At 59.6% G+C, this 22,848-nt stretch overlaps 4 protein-coding genes across 6 annotated transcripts; all 4 read right to left on the bottom strand.

Moving 5' to 3' along the window:
* Nucleotides 1-403: 403 nt before the first annotated feature.
* On the bottom strand, nucleotides 404-4,218 carry LOC111162332 (T-box 6). The gene is made up of 8 exons (XM_022526691.1): nucleotides 4,101-4,218; nucleotides 3,777-4,011; nucleotides 2,544-2,811; nucleotides 2,304-2,450; nucleotides 2,128-2,198; nucleotides 967-1,040; nucleotides 700-883; nucleotides 404-617 (listed from the first exon to the last, which is right to left on the bottom strand). The coding sequence occupies exons 1-8, from the start codon at nucleotides 4,216-4,218 to the stop codon at nucleotides 404-406; spliced, it is 1,311 nt and encodes a 436-aa protein (XP_022382399.1).
* A 1,148-nt stretch (nucleotides 4,219-5,366) lies between these two features.
* On the bottom strand, nucleotides 5,367-8,513 carry LOC111162241 (yippee like 3). 3 transcript variants are annotated; one of them, XM_022526513.1, is made up of 5 exons: nucleotides 8,074-8,513; nucleotides 7,734-7,916; nucleotides 7,586-7,629; nucleotides 7,265-7,373; nucleotides 5,367-5,852 (listed from the first exon to the last, which is right to left on the bottom strand). In XM_022526513.1, exons 1-5 carry the CDS (start codon nucleotides 8,137-8,139, stop codon nucleotides 5,763-5,765), a joined length of 492 nt encoding a protein of 163 aa, XP_022382221.1. In that variant the 5' UTR covers nucleotides 8,140-8,513; the 3' UTR covers nucleotides 5,367-5,762. The 3 variants fall into 3 exon arrangements, with proteins under 3 accessions (XP_022382221.1, XP_022382223.1, XP_022382222.1); XM_022526515.1 differs by having other exon boundaries at nucleotides 8,274-8,471; XM_022526514.1 differs by having other exon boundaries at nucleotides 7,734-8,471.
* Nucleotides 8,514-9,994: 1,481 nt separating this feature from the next.
* Nucleotides 9,995-15,239, bottom strand: LOC111162237 (glycerophosphodiester phosphodiesterase domain containing 3). The gene is made up of 10 exons (XM_022526506.1): nucleotides 15,099-15,239; nucleotides 14,816-14,858; nucleotides 14,437-14,572; nucleotides 14,301-14,346; nucleotides 14,038-14,156; nucleotides 13,854-13,943; nucleotides 13,328-13,461; nucleotides 11,938-11,997; nucleotides 11,785-11,836; nucleotides 9,995-10,182 (listed from the first exon to the last, which is right to left on the bottom strand). Exons 1-10 carry the CDS (start codon nucleotides 15,235-15,237, stop codon nucleotides 10,009-10,011), a joined length of 993 nt encoding a protein of 330 aa, XP_022382214.1. The 5' UTR covers nucleotides 15,238-15,239; the 3' UTR covers nucleotides 9,995-10,008.
* A 1,207-nt stretch (nucleotides 15,240-16,446) lies between these two features.
* LOC111162236 (mitogen-activated protein kinase 3) lies at nucleotides 16,447-22,467 on the bottom strand. The gene is given in 10 exon segments (XM_022526505.1): nucleotides 16,447-16,511; nucleotides 17,345-17,499; nucleotides 17,586-17,695; nucleotides 17,879-18,010; nucleotides 18,360-18,474; nucleotides 18,744-18,860; nucleotides 19,039-19,228; nucleotides 21,101-21,283; nucleotides 22,321-22,431; nucleotides 22,433-22,467. Coding segments are annotated over 9 exon segments (1,116 nt in total). The 3' UTR covers nucleotides 16,447-16,511; nucleotides 17,345-17,376.
* Between the last annotated feature and the right edge of the window lie 381 nt (nucleotides 22,468-22,848).

Raw genomic sequence — 22,848 nt, 5'->3', positions numbered from 1 at the left:
TATTAACAAAAATACTCTGGTCCTGACAGTGGACCGGTGTGGCTTGCACTGGGGCGAGGGGGTAGAACTTGCAGAGCCCAAGGGTGAGGCCCAGGAGGTGGGAGTGTTGGGCAGTGGCCCCATTTGGCCAGGCAGAGCCTCCCTCCATTCACACCGAGGTGAGAGCCTGGAAGGGGAAGCTGGCCCCAGCTGGACTCCCAGCAGCTTAGCCAGAGCTTTGAAGCCGGGGTGGGTGGGAGTGAAATCAAAGTGTGAAGTGGGGTGGGGGAGGCCCCAGGCAGCCATTTGGCGTGGGGGATGGGGCCAGTGGAAGGGATGGGGCCACAGGCCTGGGGGAAGGGCGGCAGAGGTCTGTGATGGAAGATGGGGTGGGGTGGGGGGAGGCAGAGGGCCCAGGGAGACCTCAGTACATTGGTTTGGAGCCCACATCCAGGTAAGCCCCAGGGCCGGGGTAGGCAATGGGGAAGGGGCCCCCCTGGAGGAAGTGTGAGGCAAAGGGTGCTGGGGGGGCAGCGGCTGGGTACCCCGAGCCCCCTGGCCCAGGCTGCAGCTCCAGGAACGCAGCTGAGTAGGGCGCTGGACGCCCCGAGTCTGGAGCCTCAGGGAAGCTGGGGTTCCTGAAGTAAAGAGACGTGTCAGAATAGGGGAAAGGGACCCCCAACCTGGAGGAGCCGAGCTCTGTGCCCTTGTCCCACTTGCCTGGTTGGAAGGTGACTGGGGGCCCCGTGAAAAGCCGCGGGGTGCAGCAGGTAGGCTTCGGCGCTGGAGCCGCCGCACGGAGGAGCTGGGGCCGGAGCAGCTTCGCGGGGGGCCGGGGCCTGCTCTGGATCTGACTCACGGACGTCCCCAACCAGCGTGGAGTCGCAGGGACCGCCTGGTGCATCTGGGCAGATGGAGAGGATAGACTGGGCTAAGGAGGACTGGCACCTGAGGACCGGCACCCATCACTACGGAGACTGCGCTCACCTCCGCTCCCATAGGCCTCTGCCGCTCCAGGCTCTGGGCCCCGCAGTTTCCTCTTCACACGGGCATCTCGCTCCCTGGAGAACAGTGACGACGACGACGACGATGATGATAATGATGATGATGGTAATAATAGCACCTGCCAGGTGCCAAGCATTTCACCAGGGACGCTTTCGGGCAGGTGCCATTATTATACCCATTTTACATACGAAGGAATCGAAGGCCAGAGAACTAAGTGACTAGAAAGTGGCAGAGTCGGGCTCAATTTCCCCCTTAAAACTTTCCAATGGTTTCCTGCTGTGTGTATTGCATTTGGGAAAAGGCTCCCCAAGCTAGAAAGCGAGGGCATGGTCTGAACCCAGCTCATCCCGCCCCGCTTGCCGAGCCACTCTTAGCTGGAGTCCTCTTCCGTCTGCCCCTGCTCACCTCCTTAGCTCATCCTTGTCTCAGCTCCCGTTCTTGTCTCACTTCCTCAGGGAAGTCCTCCCGACCTCCCATGGCATGGCACAACCTCCCTCACGACATCTGTCCACGGTCTACATTTGTAAGGGTGACCTTTTGATGGATGGCTCCCTGTCTGTACCCACCTTGAGGGCAAAGGACGACTCTGAGGGAGCTGAACTCTACTCAGAATAGAAGGCGAGTCCTAAATAAACCTCCACTATCCAACGTAACGTGGCTCCCCTTCACCTCTCTTGCCTCTTCCTCTCCAGTCGCACTGCAGGCACACTCCTCCCTCAGGGCCCTCGCACAGGCTGTTCCCGCTTCTTGGCCCGCTCTTCCTCGGATACCCACTCTAGGTCCTCCAGGACTTGACCAGGACTCTCAAAGTAATACAGACCTCACTCCGGTCCTTCCTATCTTCCTTCCTGCCTTTATTTCTTTTCTCTTTAGAACCCATCCCTGACATATTATATTTTACTTATTTCTCTCTGTTGACCTGCCTACTCTGTCCCCTAGAGGACCAGTCCCATCAGGGCAGGGCCCTTGGTTTTGTTCACGGATGGGTCTCCAGCGTCTAGAACTGTGCCTGGCACACAGCAGGTGCTAAATGGGAAGCCGCGAGGAAATAAATGTCTTTACTTACTGCTGTGTCCCTGGCACACGGTGGTCGGCTCACAAGCATTTGTTGAACGAACGAGGGAATGAATGAACAGTGCCCACCTCTTACAGTTTCTGCCGTTCTCCCGGAAGCCCTTGGCAAAGGGATTGGCGGCGATCTTCAGTTGTGTGATCTGGGGACACACATCCAGGGTCAAAGCTCCCACGGCCCAGGGCAGAGCCCACCCTTCCATCCCCTCCCCACCCCCACACACACTCCCCGAAGCGAGGTCACTCACCCGCGGGTTCTGGTAGGCTGTCACAGAGATGAATGCTGTCTCGGGGAAGCGGAAGGAGGCCACGCCCCCCCAGTGCTGGCTGCAGAGCTGGGCGGCCCGCACCAGGTGGATGCGGGGCTGGTACTTGTGCATGGAGTGCAAGATCAGCTGGGAGAGAAGGACCGAGGTGACTCCCTGCCCGCCCAGGGGGGCCCCCACACCCACCCCTCAACTTGTCCTCCCCGCCAGCTGGGGCCTCACATGGCCGTGGGGGTCCAGGGTGCTGTTGGTGAGCTTGACACGATGGAAAGACACAGGCTGCCGCATCCAGTGGGCACCCGTGGCAGGAGAGTCGGGGTGAATATAGACGCGGTCAGGCAGGCGGGGCTCCGCCTTGCCGCTGGGCTCCCAGCGCCGGCCCTGCCAGCGGTAGCGAGCCCCGTCCACTGGAACCACATCCAGAAGAAACAGGTAGCGGGCCTCGGGGTCCAGGCCAGTGACTGAGACTCGGCAAGCAGGAAACATGCGCCTGGACAGAGGAGGGGATGGGAGAGGCCTGGCGCTACCGGCTAGGGCTGGGAGGGGGCACAGCGCCGGCAGGGGACACAGCCGCCGTGGGCTCACCCAGCTTTGGCAGAGAAACGTCCACAGAGGTGGAATTAGAATTCAGACGGCAGGGTCTTGGAGCTGGAGGCTTGTCTCATCCCATTTTACACTCGGGAAACAGAACAGACAGGAGATCTGACCAGGGTCATGGGGCAGATTAGGACCAGAGCCAGGACCCCCGATTCCTGGCCCCTTCTAACTCCATCCACAGAAGCAGTGGTGACACACTTCTGTCCCTATAATCTTGCCGGGAGTCTGCTGCTCCCCACTCTGGTCTCCTCACCTAATCTCCAGTACCAGAGTCTACACTGCTGGCCAAACCTGGTTCAGGAAAAAAAAAACGTCCTGCCCGCATTGGGACGGAGGACTTAGCATGCTCAGGCCCGAGTTCCCAGACTGGAAAGACACGGGCCACACACTGGCCACATCCCTGCCTCCAGAGTGACCCAAGACCTAGTCATATACTGACCCTGATCCCGGCCAGACTTCCCTGAATGCCAGTCACTGGCTGGCCCTTGACCCTAGTGGTAGTGTCAGTGCTGGCTCTGGCCGCAGGCTGACCCCCGATTTGGGCCACTGATGACTCTATCACCCAGCCAGACTTTCTGACCCAGGCCCAGACTGACCTAGGACCCTTGCTATATAGGTTGGTCCCTAAACCAGCTACAGATTCCACAGACTGACCCTCGACCCTTGCCACCAAATGACCCCGATCCAGCCCTAGAGTAACCCTTGACCCAGGCCACACTCACACCCTGAACTTAGGCAGAGCTCTAGACCCTCTAGCAACCCCTAGACCTAGCCCCATTACCAGGAACTCTGCCTTTCCCAGGAGACCCCCCCAACCAGGCACACACTGGGCCCCTTGACCCTGGCCCAGCCCCTCACCTCCCAGCTTTGGTGATGATCATCTCTGTTCCCACAGAATTGAACTCTTTCCACAGCTCCCGGTTCTCCAGGCTCAGGCTGACTCCGGGGAGTGAATGAAGGGCCTCAGGGGCTGGGGGGGCTGGCTCAGTGCCCAGGGCTGGGGGCAGCGGGGGCAGGGGTGGGGCAGCGCCCAGGGTGCAGGGAGCAGCCTCAATCCCGGAGAGGAAGCAATCCAACTTGGGAGTGTCCAGATCTGGAGAAGGGATGGGGGGCAGAATGAGGAGCCAGCAGAGGGCCACAGCCCCCAGCAGTCCCGACACAGGAACTGGTCCCCATGCTCACCAGGGTAGCGGTAGCCCTCTGGCAGGGCAGGCGGGAAGCTGGAATCTGTCCCCGGCTGGGGGGGCCCAAGGCGGTAGCCTGTCCCCAGAGAGGGGTACAACTCTCGTGGATGGTACATGGAGTACTCCCCTCTGGCCTCAGGTCACGCTGCCTAGAGTCAGTCCCCCGGTGCTGAGAGATGCCCCCTTTATAGCTCACAGCTCAGCCCCTTCCAGACCCAGGATCACAGCCCCTCCCCTATTTGGGGCCCTGGAGTTGGGCTGGGGTGGAGACCCCTGGGGCCTGGAAGGGGTCCAAGAGGGGGCCGGATACCTGGGTACCCTCCCCTTCTCTCCCCCCACTCCAGGCTTCATTAGGTCCGACCCCCTGCCCCCTCATTACATAATTAACTCCTCGGCCTGATTGATCCCCGGGGCTCGACAGGGACGCAGTTTGGCGCTTCCGGCCAGCTGGTCCCCGTTCCCACGGGGGGAGCCCCGGCTAGGGATAAGCTACTGAGGGGCGGGGCCTCGACCCTGGGATGGAGCCTAGAGTCCTGGGGCAGACCTTGGCGCCTCAGACTTTTCTAGCAGGTACCCCCTGCCCCCTCCACTTGGAAGCCAGGGCTTGGAGGGATGAAGCATGACTGGAGGAAAAGAGCAGGGCTGGAGGAACTCGGCATGAGCTTGTTGTTACGCGGGGCACTGGGGACCTCGAGGAGTCCGCAGCCGAGGCCCGAACCCCTGGAGTCCTTCCTTCCTGTTTCCCGTTCCGCAAAACCTCCACCCTCCGCAGAAACTCCGAAGTGCAGACGCACGCACAGCTCTACAGTCTCTGACGGCTGGAGCCGGGATTTCCCAGAAGGTCCCGCTCTGGGGAACCCTCGGAACTACACTTCCCAGCAGGCCCAGCGCCGAGATTCAGAAGAGAGGAGACGGACAGATGCCGCTGGGGCCGCTGGAATGTGTAGTCGCGACGAGAGGGGCGGTGAAACTGGTGGCGCGTTCGCCTCCCAGGAGAGCTTGCCTCTAGGCGGCGGCAAAACGCTAAAACTGAGGAGGCGCTGATCAGCCGAGGTCAAGGCCTCAGTAGGCCTAGTGGGGTCGGGAACCTCCGGGGCTGTGGGATCGGTCCTGGGTCTCAGATGGCTGAGCCCCCGGAGCGCAGACTCACGGCTTTGACCGCAGTGCCTACCCCATGCCATGTGGGGCCCAGAAAAGAACAGGTCTATAGAGGCAGGAATCTGCATTTGAGTCCCCTGTTCCAGGATTCCACGTGAGCCTGGGGCTGTCTCCACTCCATTGTTTTATTATGTACAAACGCTACAGAACGAGGGGAGCAGACAGGAGTGGGGTAAGAGGGGCCCGGTGGGAGGAGTTCAAAGGGCAGACGGTGCACTGGGGCTGGGGGAGCAGCACATAGGCCATATCTATAGGGCAGGCGGGGCACGAAGGGGTTAAAAACGAGATCCAAGCCAGCCAGATCGCAGGGAGGTGCGGGGGTGTCTTCCACCTTCTGATCGCCCCCCAAGGTCACAGTGCATGCAATAAAATATATGTACAGGAGCTGGATCCTTCCTCTGCAGGGGCCCTGAGGGTCCAGAGCTCCCTTCTGGTGGAGGGAAGCCAGTGGCGCCCCCTGGCGGCCAGGCCGGGCTCGAGCCACATGCGGCAGGAGCAGGGGTCAGTCCCAGCCGTTGTCTTTGATCATGTGGTTGAGTTCAATGATGTACTTCCCCTCTTTGTACTTCTGGCTGCTCTCGAAGGCCTGTTCCTGGAAAGAGGGGAGAGGACGTCATCTCTGGAGCAAGGGCTTTACCAAAAGGGATCAGGGTTGAGGAGCAGGTATGACTGGCCCCATTTTACATATGATGAAACTGTCATGCAGAGAAGCCAAACCACCTGGCCACAAGACACAGAGCTAGTAACTGACAGAGCCAGTCTCTCACTAATGGGACAGACTGAACTTTCTGAATTACTGGTAGTTTTTAAGTACTAATGTCGGTTCCAACAGAGAGACTATGGAAGTTTTTAAAAGGTCCAGGGATTACAGACTGGTAGCTAAAGGCCAGTTTTGACCTATGCATGTGTTTTGTTTGGCCAGCAGAGTTTAGAAAAAATGACTTTGAAATACTAAAATACAGGTGGGCCGGGTTCACTCCACTTTGCCATGGACTGCCCCGTCCCTCCCCAGAGCTATGTTGCCCCTTTTGCAAACCCAAAGTATGCAAGCCTGCATACTTGCTTAGACATGCAAGCCCTTGAATTTTTGACCCCTGGATTGGGCCATCTCTTTATCTGTCAGCGGTCCAGAGAGGCTGAGACATCCGTCTGGGGGCACAGAGCAAATCTGTGGCTAGGCCAAGGGTGAACTCAGGTTAGGTGAACTGCCTCCACCTGGGACATCCACCCCACAGAGGGCCCGCAGCTCTGAGTAGTGCCTGAGGAGTCCTGGCCCTTGCCATTTCCCAAGACCGTCTTCTTCTGCTGCATCTAATCTGATCCCCATAACTATTTTGGGTGCCAGGTTGTGGCCTTTTCCTCCACTGCCAGATAAGGAAATGAAACGCAGGGTAGTGAAATTAGACCCTGGACAGCAGCTGTGGCAATGAGGGTAGTGAAAAGGAGGCTCATGGACCCAAGCTCCATGTTGCTGTGGGGTCCTGGGCAACTTCCCTGAACCTCTGAATGGCAGTGGAAGCTGGCCATCAAGTATGTGGAGTTAAAAACAAACACACCACCAGGATTCTGGTCCCTATGCTGTTCCTTACAGCTGTGTGACCTTGAGAAAGTTACTTAACATCTCTGGGCCTTCTCTGCTTCTGTAAAGTGGAGTTAACAACAGACCCTACCTACAGGATTGTTGTAATGATGGAATGAGAGAAAGTGTGCCAGGCACACACAACAGTGCATCCATAAGCCCTCAATAAATGGTCACTCGGATGATGGCCTCATCTGTAAAATGGGCATGCGTGTGTCTGTGAGGAGAGGGATGGGTGGAGAGAAAAATTCTAAAAGCCCTTGCAGGATGTGACAGAACAGAGCATGGTCAGGGGATGAAAAGACAGCCTGACTTGTGGGAGCTGGGCCTGTGGGTTCTGAAAGATTACTGTGTGACTGCTTGTGAAGAAGAGGTGATGGGAGGTTGGGTCAAGGGGAGCCTGGGGTCAGAGGTCATGGACTCACATATTTCCAGCCCAAAGTCGTCTTGCAGTTCTCGCAGTGGATGTCAGCGACAGCATGGAGGCCTGTCAGCAGCACCCGCTCCTCGGCTGGCCCGCAGCCCACGTTCACCCTGCGGGGACATGGGGGGAGTCCCAGGGAGGGTCCCGCCATCACAAAGCCCCCCCCAGCTTGTATCCAACTGTGTCTGTCCTTAGCATCCAAGAGAAGGGCGATAGCATCTTCCAACTGGAATCAGGGGACTCTAGGAGTCTCAGCATGATGCCGGGGGTCACAGGTCCCAACAGAGGTCACGGAAAGAAAGAAGGGGAACCGAATACTCACACAGAGTTGAAGAGGTAGGCACGCCCCTGACTGCCCTGGAAAGACTAAAGGGTGGGAAGGAGAAAGGAAGGGAGTCAGGGCCATTGGTGGAGAGCTGCCAGGTAGCCCTTCTAGTCTCTCATTCTAGCCCCAACGGTGACCTGGTTACCTTGGAGATGAGGTCGTCGTGGTTGGCCAGGTGAGCGCGGCAGTGGGCACAGCTATACCTCCGGTGACAATCATCCAAGTAGGCCTGAAACGTCTTGGGCTTTGAAATCCGCACCATGGCGGGGGCCGGGGGCAGTGGCCCCACGCGGGGAGCAGCCCACGGGGAGCAGAGGGAGCCCAGTGCCTGCCAGGGAGGGAGTGAGTGGGCTGTCAGGACCTGGGCCACGCACTTGCAGGCACACCCAGGGCCATGGGGATGCTCTGTCACACTTGGCTGCTGTCTCCTCTCCCCAGAGCCAGCAGCTTCTCCGGGGGCCACAGCGGGCTCAGTCTTGACTCACTGAGGAGGCCTCAAGTTGCATCATGGGGAAACTGAGGCTTGGAGGAGCCTGAGGTGAGTCACCCATCTACTTCCGGCCTCACCCCTGCTGACCTGACAGCTGAAGCTGGAGGAAGGGGCTTCAGAATGGATGAGCTGTCGGTTCTGGTTTAGGGGTAAAGTATGGAGGGGTTAGGAACTGGATGGTCCTTAGGACCTCACCTGAACTGCCAAGGGCGGGGGTAGGGTGGGGGTGACGCGGCTCCACTCGAGGTACAGGGAGTTCACCTGGGAAGAGGGTCCCTCACCTGGAGAAGGCAGAGGCCCTCACTGAAGGTGGAGGGTGTCACCTAGGAGGGGAGGGGCTCTTACCTGGGGGGGGGGGCGCTGAGGCCTTGTCAGTGTTGAGGAGCTCTTACCTGCATCGCGGAGCCTTACCTGAGACCCCGGGGCTCACCTGGGGCGCTGGGGTGGGGGACGGACGCCGGGGGAAGGGGGCAGTCCTCACTGGCGGGGCGGGGGCGCGGGGCGACGCGCAGTCCTGATGATGCGGGCCTCACCTCGCCTGGGCGCGCGGGGGCCCGATCCGCCGGGGTGGCCTGGCCTGGGAGTGGAGGGCGCTCCTGGTGGGCGCCGTCCCCCCCGGCCCGGGTTCGCAGCCGCCGCGACTTGTTTACACCGAGACCAGCTGCTGCCGCCGCTGCGGCGGGAGGGGGAGGGGGCCGGCCGCTGGTCCCGGCGGTCGCCGTGGCCAATCGGCGCGCCGCATGCAAATGAGGGGGCGCGTCACACAGCGGCCAGCGCAGGCCGGGCCTGCCCTTCCCCCTGCTCCCCGCTCCGGCCCACCCGGAAATGCGGCTGCGGCCCCTCAACCCAGCCGGTCGGCCCGGCGGGCTGGGTCCCGTGGCGCGTCCGGCCTCCCGCGGTCTTCGAAGGGGCTCGGCTCTGCGGTGCGAGACCCGACGCGGGGTTAGGAGGGGAATGGTGTTCGGACGCGCGCCCCCGGGGTAATAATATCCGTAATTATCCGCGTTTAACCACCGCCCGTGCCCCACTCTTTTAATCCCCGCAGCGATCCTATGAGGCAGCTTTCGCTATTGTTCCCATTTTCCGGGGGAGCGGAGGTCAAAGAGGTCCAGCAGCTCTCCCGAGGTATCCAGCTGGGAAGGGGCAAAGTTGGGATTCACTTTGGTCGGATTCCACGGTCTTCGCCCTAGCAAAAGGCACTGGGGAAAGGCTCTCAGAACAGAAGAGCTAAGGGTGCCCATCTGCGCTAGGCCTCTGGGAGCCAGAGCCTCGGAGCAAGCCAGTTCCTACTGTCGAGCATCCTCCCTTCGAGGAAGCCTTCTTTGATGTCCTTGCCTCTGCAGGCTCGGTTAGTTTACCAGGCATCTACCCTACTAGACTCCTCTTACTCCCTGCCATGGCCCCAGGATGCTGCCTGGCCTAGAGCAGTCAACAAATGGTTGTGAGATGCGATTTGGTCAGTGAATAAGGTACTAGGGCTGGAGAGGGCTGAGGAGGTTGGGGCCGCTCTTGGCTTAGACCCAGGAGTGGAAGGCTGGACCGGATGAGGCAGGAGCCAGGCACCAAGGACTCAGCCTCTGAGGCCATGTCTACCTTCCGCAGCCTGGTGAGGAGGTCCACAGGCCCAGATGAAGTTCCTTGCTGTGTGCCTGGGGTTCTTCATGGCCTCAGGAGAATGGAACCCATGGCTCTGAAGGGACAGGAGGCCTTGTTCCTTCCTACAAGGGACATTCCTGAGGACAGTGGAGGCCAGATTGGCACAGGGTGTGGTGGCATTACTCTGGGTCTGGAATGCAGTGGAACCAGTGGGTCAGGCCCCAAATTCTGGCCCTCGGCTGGCCTCTGGCCCTCAGTTGCCATCTTGCAGTGGGCTAGGATCTCCTCCCACCTGTGCCCCCCAAACACCAAGACGTGACTCTGAAGATGACATTTATTGGGGAAGAGACACAGAGGAGAGGGTGAGGGCCTCCGAGGTCTGGGCAGCTCCTCTGTGGTTGTCCAGGTAGCGCCTCAGGGCTGTGGGGTAATCGGTGATGACGCCGGTGGCCCCCAGGCCATAGGCTGCTTCAAAATCGGACTCTTCATTAAGGCACCAAAAGATCACCTGGGTGGGACGGAGGGGCTCACAGTTTGACACAGTTTACCTGGAACTTCCCCTTGCATCTGATGGTGGGGGAGCTCTCCTCCTCTGTGGGGAGCTCCCGGCACTGGGACGCTGGGGTGGATTGTGAGACCGCCAGGAATTTTGCAAGCTGGTTATTAAACACAGCCATTATGAAATACTAAATTCTATAAACTTGTAATTCAATAATGATCTTTAAAACGAAGGTAATAAATACTCCAAACTCTTCTCTTCCTAATTATTTTACTGCACGTTACCATTACGTACTGGTAATGGTAATAACCTCTGGAGGTTACTCTCATCTGTTGAGCATGTCAGGTGGAAATACCACCCAAACTCTGCTCAGTGATTTCACGCTGGCTGCCGGAAACTGGGCAAGGTGAGAGCACGTGCACCTTGCTCTAGGGAAGTCATCTATTGCTCAAACCCAAGCCCCCTCTTTCTCTCTGCTGCAAAGCTGGCTGCGGCACATCCACCAGCACGCCAGCATCTCCCAGCCTACCCCAATTAGTTGCTGCTCGGCGTCTTCCCTGTCGCCTGAGTCCACTCTTGTGGGCACGGAGGTGGGAACAGATGGTATCTGTACCCTGGGCAAGTCACCGGACCGCTCGGTTTCTTAACGTGACAGATGGGAATGATGGGGCAAACTTCGGAGTCACGGGGGAGGGGGTGCTAATCACCCTCCCGTGGTGGTGGAGTCCCGGCCTGTCTGCCAACTCCCCCACCTGTCCCCCCGCTTGCCACCTACACCCGACACCTGGCAGTGACAGCACCTGCCTCCTGAGGCTCTGCTTTGCCACATGGTGGCCAGAGTGACCCTTAATGGGGTCACCCAACTGGATCAGGCCTCTCCCCTGTTTCAGGCCCTCAGAAGCATCCCTTCTTTGAGGCTGAAGTCCGGGCTCCTTGTTGATGCTCCCAGGCCACCTGCCACACCCTTCGCTGCCTTCCCCAGCCTTCACACTGCGGCCTGCTGGAACCCCTCTCGGTGCCTCCGATGGCCCTGGCCTCTGGCTTCTCCCAGCTCTCCCACATGCCCAGCTTCTTGCTGGAGATGCTCTCCCTCTCCTCTCCCTGTGAGCCAGCTCCTCACTTCTTCTGGAAGGCCTCCTTTGACCCTACTGACCACAGCGCTGTTTCCTTTCTGTCCACTCGGTGCCCTGCAATTGTCTGCCTCACTTCCTTCCTCTGCCCCTGATTTGATGGTAAGCTCCCTGGGAGGGGAGGGCCTGCAACATAGTGCATTCTCAACAAAGGTCTGCTAATTCAGTGACCTGGTCAAAGTGGCTGCCCAGGGGAGGGGCGGGGAGCAGGCCAAGCTGGTTTTGCCCTTCTCAGGTCCTTTCCCAGCCCCGCTCCCCCTCTCATCAAGAATCGGGACAGTAGGTTCAATACACCACCACCATCATCATGATGATAATGGCTCACACTTACCAAACCATTAGGAGATACTAGTTAAATACACCATTACCCCCACTTCACAGATCAAGAGACTAAGACTTCCAGGTGACCGGTTTTTGGTGGCAGAACTGTGACCGGGATGCGAACCACCCACTTGCTAAGGGGGTGGCCTTCCAGCCTCACCTGCACTCCTCGCTGTTCCAGGTGCTGGATCAGACTCTTCCTCATGATTAACCTGGTAGGGAGAGGGAGGTGGAGGCCATGACGAGAGGGGACCAGGCAGGGCAGTGGGAGGTCTCCATAGGGACACGCCACCCAGCATTCTCACCCCCTCACCATTTGGAAACCACAGCTGCCAGTTTGTTCAGCCCACGGCGGGAAAATGGGAAGTAGGTCCTGCAGAGAGGTGGTGTCATGGTCAGTCCCCTGCATCTCACTCTGTCGCAGGGGTGGGGTGGTAGTGACCCCTGACCAGGGTTACCCTGGCACCACTTTGCAGGTGCCCCAGAGAACAGGTCCCTCGTTGATCCGTGAGTCTACTCCCATGTCCGTGCCTCCATACTTTGCAAGCGCCCCCTCCTGGCCGTTTTACAGAAGTGGAAACTGAGTCTGGGGGAGCTGAAGGAACCTGCCCAAGGTGTCACAGCCCACTGGTGGTGGCCCTAGGGCCAAGGCCAGAATGTAGCTTGAGTCTCAAGCTGGCTGCAAGTGTCTGAAGGTCCCCTGACTGGGCCCGCTGGCTTCCCATGGCCAGACAATGCTCAAGGAGTCCGCTACCTGCCCTGATCAGCCCACTTCAGGGATGACTGTGGAGGCCCTTTATATAACGAGCCAGCGCAGGCTCTGGAGTGGGACCCAGGCAACCTCGGGTCCTGCACTTCCAGCTGTGTGGCTGGGAGCAAATTACAGAGTCTCCTTGAGCTTCAGATTCTCCGTGGGTACTGTGGGGGTCACGATTCCTCTAACTTCTGGGTTGCCACAACGTAAAGCTCTAATCAACTAAAGGATGGGAAGACACTTTGCAAACCCAGTATAAAAGTTACGTAGACCAAGACCTGTGGTCTAATGATGTCTTTGTAGCAAAGGATTGTGGGGGCTAGCTGGGAGCCTCCCTCAGGCCAGCAGAGGGGAGAAGGAAGCATTCAGAGCTGCCACAGAGTTCTCAGAAAGGCGGGGGGCGGGGGGCGCAGGCTTAAGAGCTGGCAAAGTCTCCAAATGGCGGGACTTTACCCAGCTGTTACTTTGTTAACCCTGGTCCCCCAGCAGGAGGAAGCTTGCTTTTCCTTTCAAGAATCACAGACCGATACTATAATTGGTTAATATTTGTCTCCCAGCCAGACTGTAAGCTCAGGGGGGCCTTACCCCACCCATATCTTATTTACTAGTGTAACTGCACCTAGAACAGAGTAGACATTCAATAAAAATTTGTTGGATGAATGAATAAGTGAATACTTTGTCCTAAGACTCCTTCCACCTCAACACACATTCACATAGAGTTTCCAGGGGGTTTGTGCCCCCCCCGCCCCCCCCACCTTGGTATTCCTGAATGCTCACTGAGAACCAGTCTTCAGAGGACCCTGGGGTTCATCCCTGAGGATGGCTAGGGAGCTGGGGACCCTGCGTCATGAGGCCTGAGGTGGGGGGGGGTCTTTATCTGAGGACAGAAGCATCTGGGGGACCGGGGTGGAGGGGAGATGCAGAAGGGAAACCGGGACACTGGGAGTACCTATTGATGATGGTGGGCAGGAAGCAGATGAAAAACCTCTCCGGGATGTGGGTGAAGGGCAGCAACCCCAGATAATACACCAGCACCAACCACAATCCTCGGCTTATCGTGAAGGCAAACGGCATCTCGGGGTTCTAGGAGGCAAGGAGAAGTGGGAGGGGGGTCAGTCTGTTCTGGGAAAGCAGACGGGAGCCTCAGGCAGATGGGAGCCTCAGGCTCCAGGGGGGAACAGTGCTGGGCATTCAGGAAGCTCTAGTGCCCGCAGGATCAAAAGTGTGAGCTTGGCCCAGTGTTTAGGCCTAACTGCACCGGCACCCTACACTCCCCACCCCACCCCCCACCATTTCCCACCAGCACGCCTTTGCTCACACTTTCCCCAGCACCTCTCCTTTCCAAATCTTCCCCTTTGAGACCCTGCTCAGGGCCAGTTCTTCCACAACACCCCAGACCTGTCCAGCCTAGGCCCCCAGAGCCTCCAGCTCTTGGGAGGAGGGGCCGCTGGAGCAGCGAAGGCGCAGGGACTCACGGCAGCCCTGCACTTCCTCATGACCGAGCTCTTCTCTGAGGCCCAGATGGTGATTTCATTGCGGTCAAAGTGCCTCACCAGGCCCGCTACCTGCGAGGATGAGGAAGAGGAGGAGGAAGAGATGAAAGGGAGTCAGGCTTCTCTCCAGCCCCAAGCCCCTGGCCACCCCCGTCTGCAGCCTCACCTTGTTAATGAGCTCTTCATTTACCGATTTGATCTCGACACTCATGGGCAACCGAGGGAACCTCTGGAACACATCCTCCAGACTCATCATGTGCCGGTCTGTCCCGTGTGCAAAGTGGCCTAAGTGGGTTGTGCAGGAGGGGTCAGAAGGGGATGGGTGGGGTGGGGTGGGGTGGGAACCTGGCAGGAGAGTCAGAGTCCCTGAGAAGAAGAGAGGGCAGGAGGCCGAGGCCATGACACCCCTTGGTAAGGTCACGCTCTCACCTGGTGAGAAGTAAACCTCCAGCTCCTCCTTGTAGAGGGGCAGCTCCTGGGAAGAACAGGGAGGAAGTCACCAGAAGGCACGTGTGGAGGCATGGTGGCTCTCTAGGTACAGTAGTGGGGCTAGGGCGAGGCCCACCTCAAAGTTCAGGCTGCTCACGTCCCTATTCACGCCTGATTGGCGAGACAGGTTCTCGTCGTGTGACACCACGACCACACCATCCTGGGTCAGCTGGCAGTCGAGCTCCAGGAAGTCGGAACGCTGGGCCATGGAGCTATGGGAGTGAAGGTCAGTGCGGGGGAGGGAGGCCCAGGGAAAGGGGCAGGCCAGCCCACAGGGCGGTGGGGAGGTGGAGGGCAGTGTGGGGCAGAATTCACTGCGGGACGTGCAGGCTCTGCGCTGCACACCTCCAGGGGGCCCCAGTCACTTGGGCCACGGAGTGGTGCCCCTGGTGTCATACAGTGCACCACTGGGCCCACCTCACTGGGCAGCCTGGGTGGCAGGTGCACACACTCACTTCTCCATGGCCTCCAAGGTGTGCTCCAGCCGCTCTCCCGATCCTGTGTGGGGCAACTGGGTGGGTCCCAGGGGCCTCCCTCCTCTCCCCACACCCCCTGCCTCTCCTTCCCCCTTCCACATCCCGCCCTGCCACCCTGCTCTCCTCCTCCCTCAGGCTCTGCCTCTGTAACAGCGTGCCGTCCCGGACCTCTCCCACTGCCGTCCACCCTGGCACCTTGCTTCCCGACTCCACCCACGTGGCCGCCATCACCATCCTCTCTTTCTCCCTGTGCCCAGCTCACCTGCTCGGTGGGCCCCCAGGCGCGGCAGGAAGGCTGGCGCCCGGGGTGTGTGCAGCAGGCGAGGCCGGCGCAGGAAGAAGATGGAGAGCATGACATAGCTACCCAGGGCGGGCAGGGCGTAATACAGCACAGAGCTCATGGCCACGCTGCCTCTCGGGGCTCCCGCCGCGTCAACGCCGCGGTTCCGGATGGACTGTACTGCCTCAGCGGACTGTCTGGCCAGGCTAGGCTGGCTCCGCCACCGGTCGCCACCACACCCCTGGGACCTGCTGAGCCTGCTCCTGGCCTGGGGCCAGGCTGCAGGGCTCGGCTAGGGATGGGGGGAGAGGCGGGAGGAGAAGCTTCCGGCAGCTCTGGCTCTCCCACCTTGAGACCCTTCCCAGCTCCCGGCACCCCTGCTTCCCCTGGGCCACATTGCGGGGAAACAAGGCCCCCACTGCCCCTGGGGCTGCTACGAGCTTCCCCCTCCCCGCCACAGGGGCCTGTGGCTGGGGTATATGACAGGCTGCCCAAGCCATTTCCAGAGAATCCGGGGGTGTGGAGGATGTCCCTGAGTCACCCCCGAATCACCCCCAGCCAGTTCGACGGGAAGCCATTAGGGAGGGGAGAGGACAGTGACTAAGGGCAAAATGGACCCCACGCTGTCCAGGAGTGTGGCGCTCCTGACAATCCCATCTTCAACCCTGGCCAGCTGGGGAGCCAATGGTCACCAGAAGTGTGTAAAACCACACAGCTGGGAAGTGGCCAGGCAGGTGCGGCAGTCCTCAAAGCAACGGTCATGGTGGGGGCGTCGGCGGACACAGACGGAGCCATGGCCATCATAATCACATCTCTATATTTATATATTAGATACAGGCGCAGGGGTGGGTGAGGGCGCTGGGCTCTCCTTGTGTCCCCGCTCCACTTCTGGTCACCCACACACAGAGGCAGCAGGGGTGTTAGACAGGGGGGCTTTGGGGGAGGGGGTTTAGGCCTGGGCCCTGCTCCTCAGGGGCACTAGCCCTTGAGCCTTAGGAATATTCCTTCAGGGAAAATGGGGTGGGGTGTTCATGGGTCAGGGCCGCCCCGAGTCCCTACCTAGTATCCCCCATCCCTCCCCCACCAACCAGGGACCTTCAGTAGGTCCCGGGGTGGCCAGATCCCTTCCATTCCAGAACTACCAGAGACTGTGATAGTGGGGGTAGACGAAGGCAAGCAGCAGAGGGCAATCTGCTTTGGAGCCACCCAAGCCCCTCAGGTCCTGGGAGGGGAGGTGGGGCACAGGGAGCCTCGGCCGGCCTGAAGCAGGAGGCCAGAGCGAAGCCGGGGAAGGTGGCCGGGCGCACCCTCTGCCCTGCCCAGGGCGCCGGGGGGGTCGGGGTGGGGCACGGGGTCCGTTTCCTAACAGTCCGGCAGGAGAGGGGCAGGCAAGGCCTAAACAAAAAGGCAGGTGGGAAAGAACTGTCAGCACCCACCAGAGAGCCTGCCAGAGCCCTGACCTCTGCCTCCATCATCTCCTCCTCATGAATGCCCAGGACAAGCCTTGTCTTCCGTTAAGTGTACATGTTGTGGGGGGGTCTCAGTGCCTATCTCAGGGGACAGCTGGAGAATGCAAAGAGTTAATACATATAAACCCCTGACAACAGTGCTTAGGGCTCTGTGTCTGCTCTCGTCCTCAGGGCTCTCCCCAGGAAACTGAGGCACAGAGAGCTGAGCAGTCTTGCACAATGTTGCACGGGTCTTACTAAGTGTCAGGGCTGGAGCTGGAGCGCAGGAATGTCTCTGCCTTCCCTTCATTGGGCTGTAGCTGGCCGGGAGGACAGAACAGAGACTAGAGGAAGGAAAGCTGTGTGGGCGGGTGTGCGAACCACTGACCCGGACGAGGTGCGAGGGAACTTGGCATCTGGGTCAGGCTGGGGACTGCTGGCTCCTCCCAGAGCAGTTACTGCCCCACCTCCCTCTCTGCCCACACTGGGGAGCCAAAACCTGGCTCTGGTCTTCAGATCGGGGAGAGGGACCCTCAGGGACCTCTGGCCACAGGGCCTGGAGGATGAAGAGGTGCAGCCAGGTGGGGGACTTTCGGGGTGGGGAGAGGAAGAGGATGTGAAGAACCAAGGGCCCACAGCTGTGGCCTGGGCAGGCTCTAGCCTGTCTGCTGCCACCACGCACCTGCCTCGTGGGCGTGAACAAGCCGGTGACTGTACGGGGGTGTGTTGGGCACACTGGTATCGGGGTGAACCCGTGCATGGGCAGTGGGGAGCACTCACCAGGCCCCCAGGAACAGAAGTGTCTGTCCAGATTAGGGGGCCTCCAGCGCCCCAGGCTGGAAGCGGGCTGTCTCCTGGAAGATGAGCTCCTTCAGCCGCTCCTTGGGTAGGTCATCCAGCTCCATGTCGAAGGTGAAAGGCTCCTCGGCCACTGGCTGGGGTGGCAGAGGTCAGACTCAGGCCAGGACCGAAGGCCGCCCCCCTTCCCCCCGCCAGCGCCCCCTGCTGACGGCCAGCCCACCTCATCACTTGGGTCGTAGTACTGCTCCAAGTAGGGGTGAGCCAGGGCTTCTTCCACTGTGATTCGTTTGTTGGGGTTGAAGGTCAGCATCCGGTCTAGCAGGTCAAGGGCTAGGGAAGGGCAGGAGTCAGGGGTCAGAGAGAAGGCCAGAGGAACTCCCAGTGGAGTTCCAAGTGGAGGAACTCGCTTCACTTCTCGTGCCCGGGGTCCTGTCTATTGAGGCAGTGGCTTGGCGCGTGGGCCCTCTTCCGCCCCGAGCTTTTATCCGGTACCAGTCCCCGTGTCTTGCTCACCTTTGGAGTCTGACTTGGGGAAAAGCTTGGCCCAGGCCACCTTGGTCTTGGAGGGCAGAGACTGCAGATAGTTCCGGGCCTTCATGTTGATGATACAGTTCAAGTCCTCCTGGGATGGGGAGCCCAGGATACCTGTGGGTAAGGCAGGGGCTTTGGTGAGAGCCCTCCTCTCTGGTCCAGGAACGGGAGGGACCCAGACCGAGAGTCCGCACCGATGAGCTCTGAGCCCTGACCGTTATCGCCCAGCCTGTATTATTGTGATGCAAGGGGTCTGGATGTGGGCAGCCCCGGGTTCAAATCCTGATGTGAGCCCTTCAAAGTGTGCGGTGTAGCCTTGCTGTCTCCTATCTATCGAAGGGGGTTTGTGTCTGTGTCTCACTGAAATCCTGTGAGATGCTGGAGGGGCTCTGTAGGAGGGTTCTAAAGAAACCTCACCTCCCACTAGTCTCCCCCCCACATAGCTGGCCAGGCCTCCCCTCACCCAGAATGTGGTTGAGCTGGTCCAGGTAGTGCTTGCCAGGGAAGATGGGCCGGTTGGAGAGCATCTCAGCCAGAATGCAGCCCACAGACCAGATGTCGATGGACTTGGTGTAGCCCTGGGGAGGAGGAGAAAGCAGTGGGCTCCTGGGCCGGCCTCAACAGGGCCCTGCTGTCTGGGCGAAGCCACTACTCCATCTAGACTCAAAACCAGCAGGAAGGAAGAGGGCAGAGGCCTGGAGGACCTAATGCTTGGCCTCCTTCCAGAGCCTAACAGCTGGAGTCTTGTGACAAGGCCTGGATCCTGGGGGTCATGCCTGGCTCAGAGGTGGCTCCAGGGCTGCCTGGGACCTGGCCCCTTCCCTTCAGGTGTGGGTGGTCCCCCTACCTTAGAGTTAAGCATGATTTCTGGAGCCCGGTACCAGCGTGTGGCCACATACTCTGTCAGGAAGCCAGTGTGGTCGTGCTCGGGATCGGCAATCCGGGCCAGTCCAAAATCGCAGATCTGGAAGCCAACCCAGGCTACTAAGGTCGCTGCCCAAGCCCCAGGGCCCAAGCAGTCCTATTGCCACGTCTCAGCCCGCACTGTTCCCTTTGCTCGTGAGGTTCTATTCAAGGGGGCTCCCGGTCACCTGGAAGCCCCGGAGCCCTGGGAGGAGGGGACAGGCACCCAGTGCTCTGACCTTAAGGTCGCAGGTGGTGTTGATGAGCAGGTTAGAGGGCTTTAAATCCCGGTGGAGCACGTTGGCCGAGTGGATATACTTAAGGCCCCGCAGGATCTGGTAGAGGAAGTAGCAGATATGGTCGTTGCTCAGCTGCTGGCTTTTGAGCAGTTTGTAGAGGTCAGTCTCCATCAGGTCCTGCACAATGTAGCTGAGGGTGGCACCCGAGACCCCCGGGGAGCGGGGCGTGGGGGGCACTTGGTTAAGAAGAACAGGCTCTGGTGGCTAGCCTCCACCCCCCCTTCCAGCCACTGCCCCTGAGACTCCATGGATCTGCCAGCCCGTCCCATGACTGTACATGGCCCAGACTCAGCCCCTGGGCTCAGGGCTTATGCCACACCTCGGGTGGTGGCACTGAATGAAAGTACTTCAGTTCTGTGGCCTCAGTTTCCCTACTGGGAAAACTGTAGGAGGCAAAAGAGCTTCACAGTTAAAAGCAACAGCTCTGGGGTTTATTCTGCTGCTGTCTAAGCCACCCCCTCCCCCGCCAATCACTGCTCACTGGCCTTAGGACCTGAACCTGTCTACATCTCCACTGCCCCATGTGGAAAGCAAGGGAAAGCATGGTTCTTTAGAGAGCAGTCCTGAAGATTCGGTGAGATGACCCGTTATGTCAGCCAGCCTGGCCCAGGGCTTGGCATCTTTTAAGTGCTCAGCAAACACGGACTAGTGTTGCTGTTAGAAATGCCTGAGCCACACGGCTGTGGAGAGGGTTCAATGAGATAGTGCGAACGCCATCTGGCATGCAATAAATGTTTGCTTAAAAATAAACGCCTGCCTTATGGGGATGCTTTGGGCAAGACAAATGAGGAGAGAACTCCCAACAGCACGCTCCTCCTTCAAGAGGGCTTGGCCACACATCAGAAGATGGAGGAGTAAATGTCCTTTTGTATTTTAGGAGAAAACAAAGATTAAACATACGTTAAGTAAGTGAGTAAGTAAGTAAATAAATGCCATTTGCTGGGTCTCTGAAATGGTGCATCTGGACCGTGTTTTAGAATCAGCCCCGGAAAGGGCCTTCTGAAGAGTCTGGACCAATCCTGCTTGTTTTAGAGGAGAGGAGGCCCAGCGAGATGCAGTGACTCGCTTAAGGTCCCATGGCGAGCTGGGGGCGAGTGTGGAGATTTCCTGCCCACAGCCTGCGGTGGGGGCTCGCAGACCGTGCTGCACAAATCCCCATATCTGGGTGGAGAACTGGGACTGCCTCGGGTGGGGAGAGGTAATGGGTGCTGCAAGCCACTGACAACAGGGCCTGGCAGGAAGTGGACAACCAGCCCAGCTAGGGAAGCAGTGTCGGGTGGGAGGTGGGGGGAGGGCGACAAAGGCAAGGCTGTCCCTCCCTGGGCAAAGTGCAAGTCCACAGGTGACGGGGGTGAGGCCCTGAGCAGGAAGTGTCAAAGAAAGGACAGTTCTCATCTGGGGGAAGGTTAGAGGAGGCAGCCACAGCAGCCAATGAGTTCAGGCTTACTGAGCCTCAGTGTCCTCATCTTTGAAATGGAGCTGGTGAGACCGATCTCCTACAGCAGCTGGGAGAGAGAATAAGAAATGCCAAAGCACTTGACATTCGCTGGCCCTCACTCATAGTAGGCCCTCGGAAATGGGCAGTCTTCTTCCTCTCTGCCTTCCTTCCAGTCTGGGGACCAGGAGAGGAAAGAATCATCGTCTGTTAAACAAGGACTGTGGGCAGAGGCCGGGTCATGTCACAGAACTGCAGATGTCAAAAGACAAAGGTCCCATAGAACCCCTCCCCACCCTCCCCCCAAATGAGGCACAGCACAGAGAACAGACTCGCCCAAGGGCACATGGCCTGGCTGCCACAGGCCAGGATTCACCAAGCCAGGATTCACCTCGGGCCTCCCAGCCCTCTTACACCCTGTGGTCTCTTTCCTGCTGGAAAGTTTCATTTACTGAGTTTGTTTTGGAGTGTGGCAGGGAAGAAGGAAACAGAAAGCAAGCCAGCGCTCTCTCCCAGCCCAGCTCTGAGGCCATGCCTGGCCAGCCATCTGGCCAAGGTGAAGGATACACATCCCTCATGGCTTCCAGGGTGGGCGCCCGCAGAATATCCCGAATGCCAATGACGTTCTCGTGGCGGAAGCGCAGTAAGATCTGGATCTCTCGCAGTGTGCGCTGGCAGTAGGTCTGATGCTCGAAGGGGCTGATTTTCTTGATGGCCACGCGAATCTTGCGCACGTGGTCGTAAGCTGAGCTGAGAGGACCAGAGAGGAGATGTTGGTGTGGCCTTACATGGGGGGGGCCGGGGGGGGGGAGTCCAGGCCTGGTGGCCCCACCCAGGCCTGAGCAGGGAGGGGAGGGAGCAGTAGAGGATTCTGGCCAAGTCATAAACAATGCTGGTTCCTTCCTGCTGTGAAGGCCTGGGATCTCCAGGGAGAAAGCTGGGCCAGGCGGCCCTTCAGTGACTTCACAAACAGAGGAAGAGACTGACCGCTCACTGACTTCCCCTCTCCTCAACCCTGTCCATTCTAGTTGCCCTGACCTCTCAGCCTCCCCTCTCCAGGATGGGCTCTCTCAACCCAAGACAGGTCCAGGGAGTGGGAGGTGAGTGGAGGAGGTACAGTGAGGCAGACACATTGAGGAGGGACAGGATAGGAGGGATGAGGTGGACACCGGTGTGAGGGCGAGGCACCTAGGCAAGAGAGCTGTTCTCAGATGAACAAAGGCCCAGAGCACACAGTGGGCATGAGAGAGAGCTCACAGACCCCTCCTAAAAGTTGCAAGGACACATTCCTGGACCCCTCATGGCTCACTGGGCCCCTGGCACCAGGCCCAAAGCCCTGCCCTACCCTGCCCAGCCCTGAGCTCTGCTCTTCTCTCCTAAACTCCTTGGCAGGCCTCACTGGGAGAATCCAAGGCATCCTCTCCCCAGAGTAGGGTCCTTCACTCGGTCCTCACTAAGGGTATCACCTCCCTAAGAATACTGTGTCTCTGCCTCATCCCGTGTTCCTAAGGTCCCTAAGGGCCACTCAGCTCCCACGCAGACACTTAGATGTCCCTCCCGGCTTTACAGAATGGTCGCTTCTCGGGCCTCCAAGCCCCCTCCCTTAGAACGTACAAGGCGCCCCTCCTCCAGAAAGCACCCCAAGGCCCCCTCCGTGGAACGCCCCCCAGTCCCGTGAAGCCCCCGCCTCCTCAGGGCACTGGAAGTCTCCCCTGCTGCCCAGAAGGCACTCATCATCTCTCCCGGCCCCCCACCCACGAGCCCTCTCCTCCGGAACGCCCCCTCACCTGACCATGCCGTACGCGCCCTCGCCGATGTAATGCAGCTCCGTGTAGCGTGGGCCCACGTCGAACGGCTGCCCCTTCACTACCTCCACCTCCCCCGAGACCCCCGGGCCCCCCCCCCCCGCCCCCCCGGGCCGCCCCCGCCGCCATCTCCACTCCTCCCCTCCAGCCCGCCCGCCTCCCCCCCTCGGCGGCCCCGCCCGAGGCCCCGCCCCTTCCCGCCCGACCCGCCAGCAGCGGAGCGGTGCGCACCAGGCCCCGCCCCCGCGCGCCCCCGCGCCCGCCACGTGACCTGCGCCCGCGCGCTCCCGGTTCACCCTCTGCTGTTGCAGTCGTGGTCCCCGGTAATCCCGCCCGCTCCGTCTGCTCCAGGCAGCCTAGGGGCTTCCAGGGCGGTCGGGAGACGGTCCAAGCCCTCCCGTCGAATGCAGAACAGCCGGCAGGCCCCTCGGTGACCTTCCCCAGAGCCACCCAGCAAGTGTGTGCGAGAGTGGGGACTAGGACAGAGTCACCTGGCTGGGCCCCCGGCTC

The sequence above is a fragment of the Enhydra lutris genome, unplaced genomic scaffold (genome assembly GCF_002288905.1).
Source record: "Enhydra lutris kenyoni isolate GAN:26980312 unplaced genomic scaffold, ASM228890v2 scaffoldscaffold90, whole genome shotgun sequence".
In the NCBI taxonomy this organism is placed as follows: domain Eukaryota; kingdom Metazoa; phylum Chordata; class Mammalia; order Carnivora; family Mustelidae; genus Enhydra; species Enhydra lutris.
The sequence above is the reverse complement of the archived record's forward strand: the minus strand, read 5'-3'. Positions and strand labels throughout refer to the sequence as shown.